Source organism: Macaca fascicularis, chromosome 20 (assembly GCF_037993035.2).
Source record: "Macaca fascicularis isolate 582-1 chromosome 20, T2T-MFA8v1.1".
Taxonomy (NCBI): Eukaryota; Metazoa; Chordata; class Mammalia; order Primates; family Cercopithecidae; genus Macaca; species Macaca fascicularis.
Window position 1 is genome coordinate 83,308,398 of NC_088394.1, and position 12,895 is coordinate 83,321,292.

The following is a 12,895-nucleotide window of genomic DNA, read 5'->3' on the forward strand; positions in this document are numbered from 1 at the left end:
TTGGGTTGACTTTTGAAAGGCAAATAAGAAGTTAGCTACAGGAATGAGATGGACAGAGGGGATGGTCTGAGATGACAGGGAGGAGGCCAGGTCAGGAAGGGACAAGCACCAAATGCAAACTATACTCAAGTCCACAAAAAGCCAGGGGATTTCAAGTCAGCAAATAAAATGACCAAATATATTATAAATAAGAAAATGTTGTATTAACAATGATTTAGAGCAAAGAGAGCTCACAGGCACCCAAACCACCTCTGCTCCCTCACCCACACCCACAGGCGGAGTCCAGCCCGTCCAGCCCGAGGCGTCCACCCTCCTGTCTGCTGAAACTCAGGTCAGTCTCGTCACATCACGCAGCAGTCACTCCTGGGTCTGTTTCAATATGCTCTCATAACACACAGGCCAGTTGAGGGAAGGGCCAGCTCTTCTTCACCGGAACCCCAGTGCCTACCAGAATTCATCAAGGTAAGCACCAGCATCCTTGGAACTGACAGCTGCAAGGTGTACACCTTGCCACCCAGAATCTTCCATGCCTAAAATGAAAATGCTTGAGGCCAGGCGCGGTGGCTCATGCCTGTAATCCCAGCACTTTGGGAGGCTGAGGTGAGCGGATCACCTGAGGTCAGGAGTTCCAGACCAGCCTGACCAACATGGGGAAACCCCGTCTCTACTAAAAATACAAAATTAGCCGGGTGTGGTGGCGGGCGCCTATTAATCCCAGCTACTCAGGGGGCTGAGGTGGGAGAATTGCTTGAATCCAAGAGGCGGAGGTTGCAGTGAGGCCTCCAGGCTGGGCAACAAGAGCGAAACTCCATCTCAAAAAAAGAAGAGGGGAGGGGAGGGGAGAGGAGAGAATGCTTGAGCTACTTCTCTGCCTGAAATATTAAAATCTTTCAGCACTAAAAATCTTGGGGATAGGTTCCTAAGCTGCTCCCCACACAGAACTCCAAGACCACCACCAACGATGGGCACAAACCCCTGCCATGCAGACGCCGGCCCCCATGCTGCTGACAGCGTGTGTCTTTCAAGGTAAAGCGTGTCACAGAAAACGTCTTCTCTGCACAGCTCTACACCTGCCTCTAGGCTGAACCTTCCTACGGCGCCCGAGCCCAGGGAAAACGTGAAATCCAACACCCCAATGATACAGCGTGGCATGCACAGATCTGATGTTGAAACAGACAACCTGCTTTTCCAACAGTTACGCACTTTAATTACCATAACTCTTCTACTTTGTGTTCGGATACATTTTTCTCCGACTTGCAGGTGCACCTCACATTTCTCCCTAAGGCTGTCAGAAAGTGAGCACTGGAAACAGAGACCACACGATCAGGCAGAGACCAGCCCATGTCACTCTGCAGGTGATGCTGGCTGATGGCTAAGCTGCAGCAGTTGCACGATCCAGACCCGGCCAAGCCTTTACCTCACCTGCCCACTTGCCCCGGAGCGCCAGGAGGCAAACCGGCCGCGGGAGGGGCGTGGGGGCAGGAAGAGCATCCTCTTGTCATGCCTGCCTGACCTGTACTATGGAGACACGTGTCCAACCAAACTCACAAGCATCCATGGCCAGCTACCTCATTACTTTACATTTCACCAAGAAAAAGTGCTGCCAATTAGATTCTGGCACAGCATTTTCTATCACATCCCTGAAGAGCTACTTAGTCTTATCTGGATGAATTTTAACGCATCTTAATCATACCCCAAAGCCAACTGTGCACACAGCCCATGCATGCTCAGGACATCTTCACATGCAGAGTCTAGTTCCTCCAACTCACTGTGCACTGGCTCTGAACATCAGCGTTTTTCTACACAGTCTCCCCATCCGGAGCCCCTGAAGCCACACGGCTTCATTCTGCACAAGAAAAGGCTCTGCCAGGCATCCCTGGGGGCAGGGTCTAGCCACACCCTTGAGGGGACAGGCAGCCCAGTACCCCTCAGATCTAAGGAGAGCCAAGGCCCAGCACAGAGACAGGCAAAGCCAGCAGGGAGAACACAGCAGCCGAGGGAAAGCATGGACTCTTTCTAAGAAAACTAAAAAATTTTCATCAATACTCTTACTAAGCTAAGAGAAAAAGGCATATCCGAGAACAGGATGCTATGAAAAAAGAACTGTCAGAGCTCAAGAGTTCTCTGAAATGAAAACCAGGCAGTAGGAATGAAATGCTCAACTAAAGACAGGAAGAAGCAGCCGTCCACAGAACAGAGCGAAAACCCGACAGGGGGCGGGCTCGCATGCACACCAGAGGAGTTCCAGCCAATGGGGGAAGATGTGGGGGAAGCAGCAGTTTTCTAAGTCCTTGTGAAAAAGCAAACAAAAAGACATGAAAACACCCAGAATCTACCACTCAGCTCTGCCAAGGGTCGCCTTCTGCAGCCACACTCATCACCACAGGTCCCCTAACCTTGGAAGGCAGGGTCGGCCCAGTGCCTGGGGCTCTGGCAACACCTGAGGAGTCCCTGGGCCCTCCACCGTGCACGTGCACACGCGCTGAAAACAGAGACTCAGGCAAACCTCGCTTGCCAGGACTCCTTCTTTGCTAATAGTGACTGACAGCTTACTCAGAACAGTCAATGTTGCTCGGGGTATGACTTTTTATTTTTGAGACGGAGTTTTGCTCCGTTGCCCAGGCTGGAGCGCAGTGGCGCGATCTCAGCTCCACTGCAAGCTCCGCCCACGGGTTCAAGTGATCCTTGTGCCTCAGCCACCCAAGTGAAAAAATAAACGTTCAAAGAAAAGATAACATTAAAATAATGTCTGGGAGACTTTAAAGGATGGTTTCATAAGAGTTGTTTATTAGTATTGTTTCATAATTTTTTTTCTTTTTTGAGACAAGGTCTCTCACTGTCCCCCAAGTTGGAATGCAGTGGCATGATCTTGGCTCACTGCAGCCTTGACCTCCCAGGCTTGAGTGATCCTCCCATCTCAGCCTCCTCAGTAGCTGGGAATATAGGTGAGTGCCACAATGACCGACTAATTTTTGTATTTTTTTGCAGTGATGGGGTTTCACCATGTCACCCAGGCTGGCTCAAGCGATCCGCCTGCCTCAGCCTCCCAAAGTGCTGGGATTACAGGTGTGAGCCACTGCCCTTGGCCTCTCTTTTTTTTTTAAAAAAAAGAGACGGGGCTCGCTGTGTTGCCCAGGCTGGTCGCAGTCTCCCGGCCTCCAGGTGATGCCCCTGCCTCAGCTGCCTACATGCTGATTTTATATCAAAAACGTTCCATCATTTGCTTCCTGCTTATTGATTTGATTTCCTCAGCAACTAGGAACTAGCAATTATAATTTCAGCAACATCAAAACCAGCTCCATAGAAAAAAATCTTGTACATCTTGAAATCATCTTAATCCAGTTACGTATATCTTCCTATAAAACAGTAACCTTTCATTTGTATGCTGGAAAATGATACATAAAAATTAAAACGAGAAACAAGGCTGAGAAAATCAGTGGGGCAGGAAGAAGTTATTTATTTCTCCCTGAATAAGTGAAAGTTTTCAGAAAAAAAATGTTTCTTTGATTCTTGCCATACTGTTGGCAACAGACTGTTCTACCTCACTGAAGTACGGCAGACATTCCTACGAATGCTGTTTTATTGCTCTAGTCACAGTATAATCGCTATTTATTTCCACTTACAAAGGACAACTTAAAGGACAACTTGATTTTCATTAGTCAAGGTTCTATGGACAAAAGGAAAAGTTTGAATCTTCAAGTATTTTTTTTTTAACAAAAAGAGCTGTAATGAATTATAACTGATGATGAACTGCACGTATTGAAAGGGGTCCATGTGCTGTTCTGATCTGAGGGCACCTGTGAGCCACGCCCCACCACAGCAGGGAGCATCACCCCTGAGGTGTCCCCCAGGCCCTCCCCAGGAAACCACTGACTGCTTTCTGTTGCTACAGATGAGTCTGCATTTTCTAGAATTTTATGTAACTGGACTCATACACGGACTCACCGAGTACATACTTTTTGGAAGGAGTCGTCTAGTTTCTTTCACACAACACGAGACTCATGCATCTCGCTGAGCATCTCAGTTGTCCATTCTGAGACCACTCAGCATTACTGCCGGGTGGTATTCCACTGCGTGGACGTAACACCAGGGCTGGCCTGTCCACGCGTCCGTCAACGGGTATCTCGGTTGTTTACAGTCTTGGAATGTTACAAACAAAGCTGCTATAAACACTCACACACGAATCTTTCATGAACATGTGCTTAATTCCCCCAGGGTAAATATCTAGGCTGGCACTTACGGGTCACACTTTTTAAGAAACTGCCAAACTGTCTTCCGAAGTGGCTGCCCCATTTCCCATTCCCACCATCAGTGAATCAGGGAATGCGATTCCAGCTCCTCCACACCGCAGCCTGAGGTGGGTGGGGTCAGCGTTTTTCATTTGAGTATTTCAAGAGGTGTGCGTGCTCTTTCACTGTGGGACTTGGCATTTTTCTAATGATGAGGATAGTGACTATCTTTTCACATGTGTTTATTTGCCACCTATGTATCTTCCTTGGCAAATCATCATTTTTTTTTTCTTTGTGGAGACAGGGTCTCACTGTTGCCCAGGCTGGTCTTGAACTCCTGGCCTCAAGGGATATTCCTGCCTCGGTCTCCCAAGTAGCTGGAACTGCAGGCATGTGTCTACACCTGGCAGAACTCTCAAAACTTTTAAGAGGAAGCAACTTGTTGGGCATGGAGGCTCATGCCTGTGATCCCAGCAACCCTAGGAGTCCAGGACAGGAGGATCCCTTGAGGCAAGAGTTCAAGACCAGCCAGAAGCAGATACCACCTTTTTTTTTTTTTTTTTTTTTTTTTTTTTGAGACAGGTTTTGCTTTTGTTGCTCAGGCTGGAGTGCAGGAGCATGATCTTGGCTCACTGCAACCTCCACCGCCTGGCTTCAAGCGATTCTCCTGCCTCAGCCTCCCAAGCAGCTGGGATTACAGGTGCAGCTACCACGCCCGGCTAATTTTTCTATTTTTACTAGAGACAGGGTTTTGTCATTTTGGCTAGGCAGATCTCAGACTCCTGACCTCAGGTGATTCGTCCGCCTTGGCCTCCCAAAGTGCTGGGATTACAGGTGTGAGCCACCGTGCCCGGCCGGAGACCCCATCTCTTAAAAAGAAAGTTTTGAGAATTCTTTATACATTCTGAATATATAAATCCTTCATCAGCTACACAACTTGCAAATATTTTCTCCTCATCTGAGCCTTTTCATTCTCTTCATAGTGTCTGTCAAAGAGAAAGTTTTAAACTTTAATATATTCTAATTCATTGCTTTTGTCTTTTATGGATGTTTTTGGCACTGTATCCTTACCTAATTTAAATCACAAAGTTTGTTTTCTCCTAGCAGTTTTGATTTGGGTTTACATTTAGGTCTCCGATCACTTCTGAGTTAATGTGGTGTAAGGGCTGCGGCGGGAGGCAAGGCTCGCTTCTCCTGCGTATGGATGTCTGTGCCAGGGTGTCCGCTGAGAAGAGCATCCTTCCTTCACGGCACTCCTTCAGACCCCGCATGTGTGTGTGAGTCTGTCTGGGGCCTCTTCTGTCCCACTCCTCTGTGCTGCCTTCCCTTCTGCTACCTCATGGCGCTGTGATCCTGCTGTTTCAGAAGTCTTGAAATCAGGTAGTGCGAGTCTTCCAATTTGTTTCTTCTTTTCAAAATTAACTACTCTAGTTCTTCCCACATCGCTTTAACTTGAATTTTTTTTTTTTTTTTGAGATGGAGTCTCGCTTTGTTGTCAAGGCTGGAGTACAGTGGTGCAATCTCAGCTCACTGCAACCTCTGCCTCCTGGGTTCAAGCGATTCCCCGGCCTCAGCCTCCCGAGTAGCTGGGACTATAGGTGCCCACCACCACGCGTGGCTAATTTTTGTATTTTTAGTAGAGACGGGGTTTCACCATGTTGGCCAGGCTGGTCTTGAACTCCTGACCCCACGTGATCCACCCACCTTGGCCTCCCAAAGTGCTGGGATTACAGGTGTGAGCCACTGTGCCCCGCAAACCTTCAGAATCAACTTGATTTCTAAAATAGAAAAATATGGCCAGGTGTGATGGCTCATGCCTGTAATCCCAGCACTTTGCGAGGCTGAGGCGGGCAGACAGCTTGAGCTAGGGAGTTCGAGACCAGCCTGAGCAACATGGTAAAACCCCATCTCCACAAAAGTACAAAAATTAGCTTGGGTGTGGTGGCATGTGCCTGTGGTCCCAGCTAGTGGGAGGCTAAGGTGAGGGAACTGCTTAAGCCCAGGAGGTCGAGGCTGTAGTGAACCAAGATCATGCCACTGCACTCCAGCCTGGTGACAGAACAAGATACTGTTGAAAGAAAGCAAGCAAGTAAGAAAGCAAGAAAGAAAAGAGAGAGAGAGAAAAAAGAAAAAAGAGAAGAGAAGAGCAAAGCAAGGCTTTGGCCGGTCAGGCTGTATGAAGTTCCCACACCTTACACTGTGTGGACCTGACTTCTGATTTCCTCACCACAAATAACTGGACTAAGGATTGGGAGCAAACTGAAGCCCACTGTGTTACGACCACATGCGAAGACAGCTCCGTGCACAGCACCTTCTTCAGGGCACAGTCCCCACCAGTATCTGAAGAGGCCTGACACCGCAATGCAAGGAATGAAGGAAGGTGTCACTCGCGACCACTGCAAAATGTCAGCTAATACCTAGGGTCACTGGGACTTCTGCTGGGTTCCAAGGCACTCAGAGAGTCCCTGTCGTCTTTCCCTGGGCTCCACCTGGGCTGTACGACATGAGACCCAGGTACTCTGTGGGTGCCGAGACTCTGGCACTACCATCACAGGCGCCAGCACCCTCCAAACCTCAGCAGCTAAGGATTTTCCTTACATTTTCAAAGGAAAAACGCCCAGCGTAACAACTGCTTGTCACAACACAGTCTGCCAAACCAAGTGGAGACTTGTCCCTTTAGTGGAAAACAGGTTTAAAGTATTTTGGTGTAGCCACACTCTTCAAATAATCAGTAAGCTGCACAGGCGGATCATGCCAGATGCTCACAGGAGTTCTGCCTGGAGAGCACTCTCCAGTGACGCCGTCAGTACTCGACGCACACGTGGTCCAAGGAGAATGTGCCCCTGCCAGGGTTCCTAACAGAACCCTGACTGGGAGCTGGGCACCGTCAGCCGGGACACACTTCCCAGCCACTTAGGCATCCAGGTGGGACCAAGAAAGTAAATCTGGCCAACAAAATGTAAGTGAAGTGTCTAGAGGCTGCTATCAGGAATGTTCCTTAAGAGAAAGATTTCGAGTCTGCCTTTCCTCCTCCTGCATCCTGCTGCCCAGGATGAACACGTGAGGACTGGTGTCCTGGCTGCCACTTCGGGCTGGGAGCAGAGGTCAACATCCTAGGGAAGTCAGAGTAGCCAGAGGAGGCCTGTACCCCTAAGGGCACCCTGAGGTTCTGATGGGGCACAGCGACCAGGGAGCGGGGTGGCCTCCTGCACGCCCTGCTGTGAGAGGGAAATGGGCTTCTGGCCGTCTCGACCCTGGTCACCGGGGGTCACCCGGAAACACAACACTGTTCAACTCTCCTGATTCTTTGTGGTACCCAACTTCAGTGACCAGCCCCCAGCAGCTAAGCATGTCAGTTTAAGGAGTGTTCCCTGTCCAGACCAAGGAGCTTTCATCACCAGTCTCCACAGGCACCATGGACCCGGGTTCTGTGTGCGTTGCTCTGCAGGCTGCCTCATCCAGTTCTGCTAGAGCCCTGTGAGGTATGCACCATTCACACCTCAAATGACAACCCCAGGCCCTGCCCGAGCTCCCACCCTTCCCGCCTGTAGAGGCCCCGCAGCCAACAACCCCCACCCTGGAGACGGCCCACCCCGAGCCCAGAGCCAGCTTCCTATACAGCACCGGCACAGGGCTTTGCACAAGGCACAGCCTTAGCTAGGTAAAGAAAAGCATCTCCAGGATAAGTGTTTCCTTCCTACCCTTACAGGAGAGAGGGGGAAAAAACTTAGCATCTTACCTCAAAGGAACATTCAACATTTCTGTCATTTTTTGTGTGTGATAATCCCTTCAGGTCTATCTTTTCAACACTCACTGTAAAAGTAAAACAAAAAACAAAAATGAAATAAGAGCTTGAAGCATATACATGATTATTTAGCATTTGATATTTAGCAGTGTTCAAAATAAGGTTCTCAGCGCCCAGGCTGTCCTGTCACTTCAGTGGTGCCTCACCTAGAACCAGAGCCCAGAGAGGAAGGCGGGCGGCAGCACCGATGCAGGGCAGGTTTGCAACAGAAAGCAGGGAAAGCAAAGCCACATCTGGCAATGGAAGGGCAGGAAACAACTCCAGAGTATGACATACGTTTATGGACCCAGCAAGAGCCCAGATGCAGCTACAACTGAGTATCTGTGCAGCCTCCCGGGTTCACCCTCAAAACCGTTACGAATCTGTCCCAACTTCTGAAAAGCTAATGCTCAGCATTTTCAATTGTGACGGTTTTAGACAATATTTCCCCAAGAACACAGTTACCTGGGAGCCTCTTCCATGTATTTTCTTTTCTTTTTCTTTTTTTTTTTTTGAGACAGAGTCTTACTCTGTCTCGGCGGCTCACTGCAACCTCTCTGCCTCCTGGGTTCAAGCGATTCTCGTGCCTCAGCCTCCCCAGTAGTTGGTATTACAGGCGCACGCACCACCATGCCTGGCTGATTTTTGTAATTTTAGAAGAGAAGAGGTTTTGTCATGTTGGCCAGGTTGGTCTCAAACTCCTGACCTCAGGTGATCCACCCGCCTCAGCCTCCCGAACTGCTGGCGTGAGCCACCATGCCTGGCCTTTCTTTTCAACAGAATTCATTCTCATCCTTCTCTGTGAGGGCAAGGATGAGGAGACCAGAACAGCAGTCCTGGGGGAATCAGGAAGATAGAGAGCACTGTCTCAAAGCAGAACCAGGCTGCAGTGAATGAAGCTGCACAGGATGGGCGGCGACAGGGACGAGAGGCCTCACCAGGCAGCCCGGAAGGCATCAGCCTACTCATCCCGTTTTCCCATACACTGGTGCGTGTTTTTCTCATCAAAAATAAGATGATACAATTAGGTTTTAAGCACCATTTTTAAATGAGCCCAAATATCTGCTTAAAACAAAACAGCCGCGTATGGAACGTGCTGTAGTTTCCGACTCAGCCGTATCAAGGCAGGCCTGCCCTGCCGATCCAGCGCTGATGCTTCTCGCTACCCAGCACACCCGGCTCTGCCAGCTTCCACACTTCCCGGGCGCCAGGAGCCCCACGCCGCAGCTTCACACACAACTGAGAAAGAGGCTACGGGAGCATTCTCCCGCCTTCCTCCACCAGCCTTCGCTGGGTCTAGAGGCCACCTGGCCGTGTGCGACTGGGATGTCTGCTAATTTGTAGACTCTAACTTTGTCCCATGTGAAATACTCAACACAACTTCTCAGAACTGTGAATGTGACACTTCCTGCCGGCACCCAAAGACCTCCTGGTCTCCCGCACCAACGTTCTCCAGAGCCCTCTCCACGGACGCCAGTGCTCACACAAGGTCACGGCCACCTCAAAAACCTGTATGGCCAAAAAGCTTTTTGGGGCAGCTGAGAGCAGTGATTCACGCCTGGTATCCCAGCACTCTGCAGGGCCGAGGCAGGCGAATCACAAGGTCACGAGATCAAGAGCAGCCTAGCCAGTATGGTGAATCCCTGTCTCTACTAAAAATACAAAAAATTAGCTGGGCATAGTGGCAGGCGCCTGTAATCCCAGCTACTTGGGAGGCTGTGGCAGGAGAATCGCTTGAACCCGGGAGGCAGAGGTTGCAGTGAGCCGAGATCGCGCCATTGCACTCCAGCCCGGGCAACAGAGTGAGACTTCGTCTCTAAAAAACAAAAGTTTTTTGGGGAAAAAAAATCTCAGAAACTCCTTGTGAACTGTCAATGTACATTAGAATATTAAGGACTCTGAGAAGTCCTACAGTACCTAATAATTTTTTAAACGATTCCCCACATTTTTTGGCTACACAACTTCTTCTCCTAACATACACGAACCTCCCCTAGAGAAGGACCTGCTCTGTGCACACACTCTGGGGATGGTTCTAAGCCTGCACGGCCCAAATCACCCGTGACAAGTTAATTAAGAATGAATAAAATTGGCTGGGTGCGGTGGCTCACGCCTGTAATCCCAGCACTCTGGGAGGCCGAGGAGGGCGAATCACCAGGTCAGGAGATCAAGACCATCCTGGCTAACACGGTGAAACCCCACCTCTACTAAAAATACAAAAAACTAGCCGGGCGTGGTGGCAGCGCCTGTAGTCCCAGCTACTCGGGAGGCTGAGGCAGGAGAATGGCGGGAACCCGGGAGGCGGAGCTTGCAGTGAGCCAAGATCGCGCCACTGCACTCCAGCCTGGGCGACAGAGCGAGACTCCGTCTCAAAAAAAAAAAAAAAAAAAAAAAAAGGAAAGAATAAAATTAAACGTTCAACCCCCCAGTTTCCTGAAGAACCATGCTGAGGGTTCTGCAGCCACAGGAGGCTAGTGGCTGCCACGCTGGGCGGTGTGCTCCCAGACAGCGCTGTCTAAACCAACACCCGCCTGTCCGCGAGTAGCTCTGTGGGCCTCCACCACGCCCCCATCTGCATGTCCTCTGTGGCCACCCCATGATGCCACGGCTGAGGAGCTGTGCCAGACACCACTCTGCTCCCGGAGCCAATGACACTGACTCCCTGTGTCTCTGCAGAATGAGCCGGCCAACCCTGAGCTGAACCAACCATCCTCGCTCGCTCCCCCAGCATGTGCCATGAACACCCAGCCACATCCCAGGTCACCCTGCAGGTGCTTCAAGGGTGGTGGAGCACAAGGCAGCGGGTGCTGCCCTCCCAGCAGCACCACCTGCTCCGCCGGGGACCCTCATGCATCTCACAGATGTGGGAGTCCACTCGGCTTAGAGTTCTTTAAGCTTAAAATAGCACCTCACAGGAAGGAATTACTATAAAAAATACAAATGTTTATTTCCTTTCTGGCAAAACAAAGAGCACAGCACATTTAGAGGCTGCACAGTCCTGCTGATGTTCACTCAGTGAAACTACACGCTGTTCCTGCCTGACTTCCTCAGACTGTCAGCAAATACATAGCTTTTATGTTTTTCTAAAGCAGTGCTTCTAAAACTTCCCACAATGACATCACTCTAATCCATATATTTTACTTTTTTAAACAACATACAGTGTCAATGAATACAGAAACACATAGTCAGCATTCTCCCTGGCCACAGACACCATGTGTACCTCATGTCCCAGGACTGAATAATATGAGGGTTTATGAAAAAAGTAAAAAGAAAAAACCCCCATCTGGACTGAAGAGTAGGAAGTGACTCACTCATATCTCGTATCTGGACAGGAAAATGGGAAAAGCAGATGAATGTTATTCAGCTGTTTTCAAATAAAAGAGGCATTTCCAAGTCTAGGCCCCAAATGCTGGCGCATCCCTCTGCAGAATGGCCAGCCTGGGCAGTGGCCGCCCCCGGCCAGGGCAGCCCCGGGCCCAGGAGGGACACAGCGAGGCTCCCTCTACTCCTGCCCTGGACCCCGTGTGCTCCATGGGCTCTGAAGGCTGAGAAGAGGAGCCTGGGAGAGAGGGAAGACCAGGCACAAGGAGTGAGGGGCTGGGCTAGTGCGGGGGCTGGGTGACCAGCCTGAGTTAAGGTCAGGAAGGATTTAAGCACGCTCTCAACTCTGGAGCCATTACAGATCGTGATTCTAAGAACCACAACAAGAAAAAAGGCTTATAGAGCTTACGCATGCCAGGCTTATGCCTAAGTGACGGGTTGATGGGTGCAGCAACCCACCACGGCATACATTTACCTATGTAACAACCTGCACATCCTGCACACGTACCCCAGAACTTAAAAAGAGAAAAAAGGCTTAGATATTAAGTAGAAAATTACAAATTCTATGCATAACATGATGACAGTTTTGTTTAAAATGGAAATGAAAACACTAAAACTAAACGATCGAAAGTGATGGGAACAGCTGTGTACGGTGGCGAAGTGAAGAGCAGCTTTTCCCCACATTTCTGTAATGTGGTTTTGCCATCTCAAAGCGAATACCTATCTGCACACAGACACTCATTACAACCCACTTCCAGTCTGCCCCCAGTGTCACCCCACTGCCTTCTGTGGAGCGTAAGCAAAAGGCTAGATAAATTCACGGGCGGCCAGGCGCGGTGGCTCATGCTTATAATCCCAGCACTTTGGGAGGCTGAGGCAGGTGGATCACCTGAGGTCAGGAGTTCAAGAACAGCCTGACCAACATGGAGAAACCCCATCTCTAGTAAAAATACAAAATTAGCCGGGCATGGTGGTGTATGCCTGTAATTCCAGTTACTTGGGAGGCTGAGGCAGGAGAACGGCTTGACCCCAGGAGGCAGAGGTGGTGGTGAGCCGAGATTCATGCCACTGTACTCCAGCCTGGGCAACAAGAGTGAAATTCCATCTCAAAAAAAAAAAAAAAAAAAAAAATTCAGGGGCAAACAGCACCCCATCACCTGACTGGAGACAGCAGAGCCAGAGGGACTACGAAGACAGGATCCGCACTGGCCAGAAAGCCTCCGTGAAGAAAGTGTTCGGCGTGCATGGCGATTCGGCCACAGCGCACGGCAGCCAAAGCCATGAGGAGGCTCTCCTGGAGCACTGAGGCTGATCAGCACCGCACCCAGGCAGGCCTGTGTGGGCACAAACAGGGCTGGGGCAAAGGGACCCGAGGCTGGGCCAGGCCTGCGCCCTCCTTCTGAAATAAGAACACAAAGGATGACGTACTTTTCCCTCTGAAATGTCTGTTCAAACCTTTCTTCTTTTCTCATTCCAGGTACACAATAGGCATTTTCCCCAAGTCTTACAAGTTACATCACACCACCTTCGATAAAATGTATAATCACATAGACTATCATTTCGT

At 49.9% G+C, this 12,895-nt stretch overlaps 1 protein-coding gene across 5 annotated transcripts in view; it reads right to left on the minus strand.

The window, feature by feature from the left end:
• Positions 1–12,895, minus strand: part of ZCCHC14 (zinc finger CCHC-type containing 14) — an 89,610-nt gene that overhangs the window by 18,575 nt on the left and 58,140 nt on the right. For 4 of the 5 annotated variants that reach the window (XR_012428647.1, XM_065537552.2, XM_005592737.5 and 1 more), the window contains exon 3: positions 7,969–8,042. The exons of the other annotated variant lie outside the window; for it this stretch is intronic. Coding sequence is in view for 3 of the 4 variants with exons in the window: in XM_065537552.2 (XP_065393624.1) it covers positions 7,969–8,042 (74 nt within the window). In the remaining variant the exon portion in view is untranslated. The remainder of the gene's footprint in view (positions 1–7,968; positions 8,043–12,895) is intronic. 5 annotated transcript variants of the gene reach the window in all.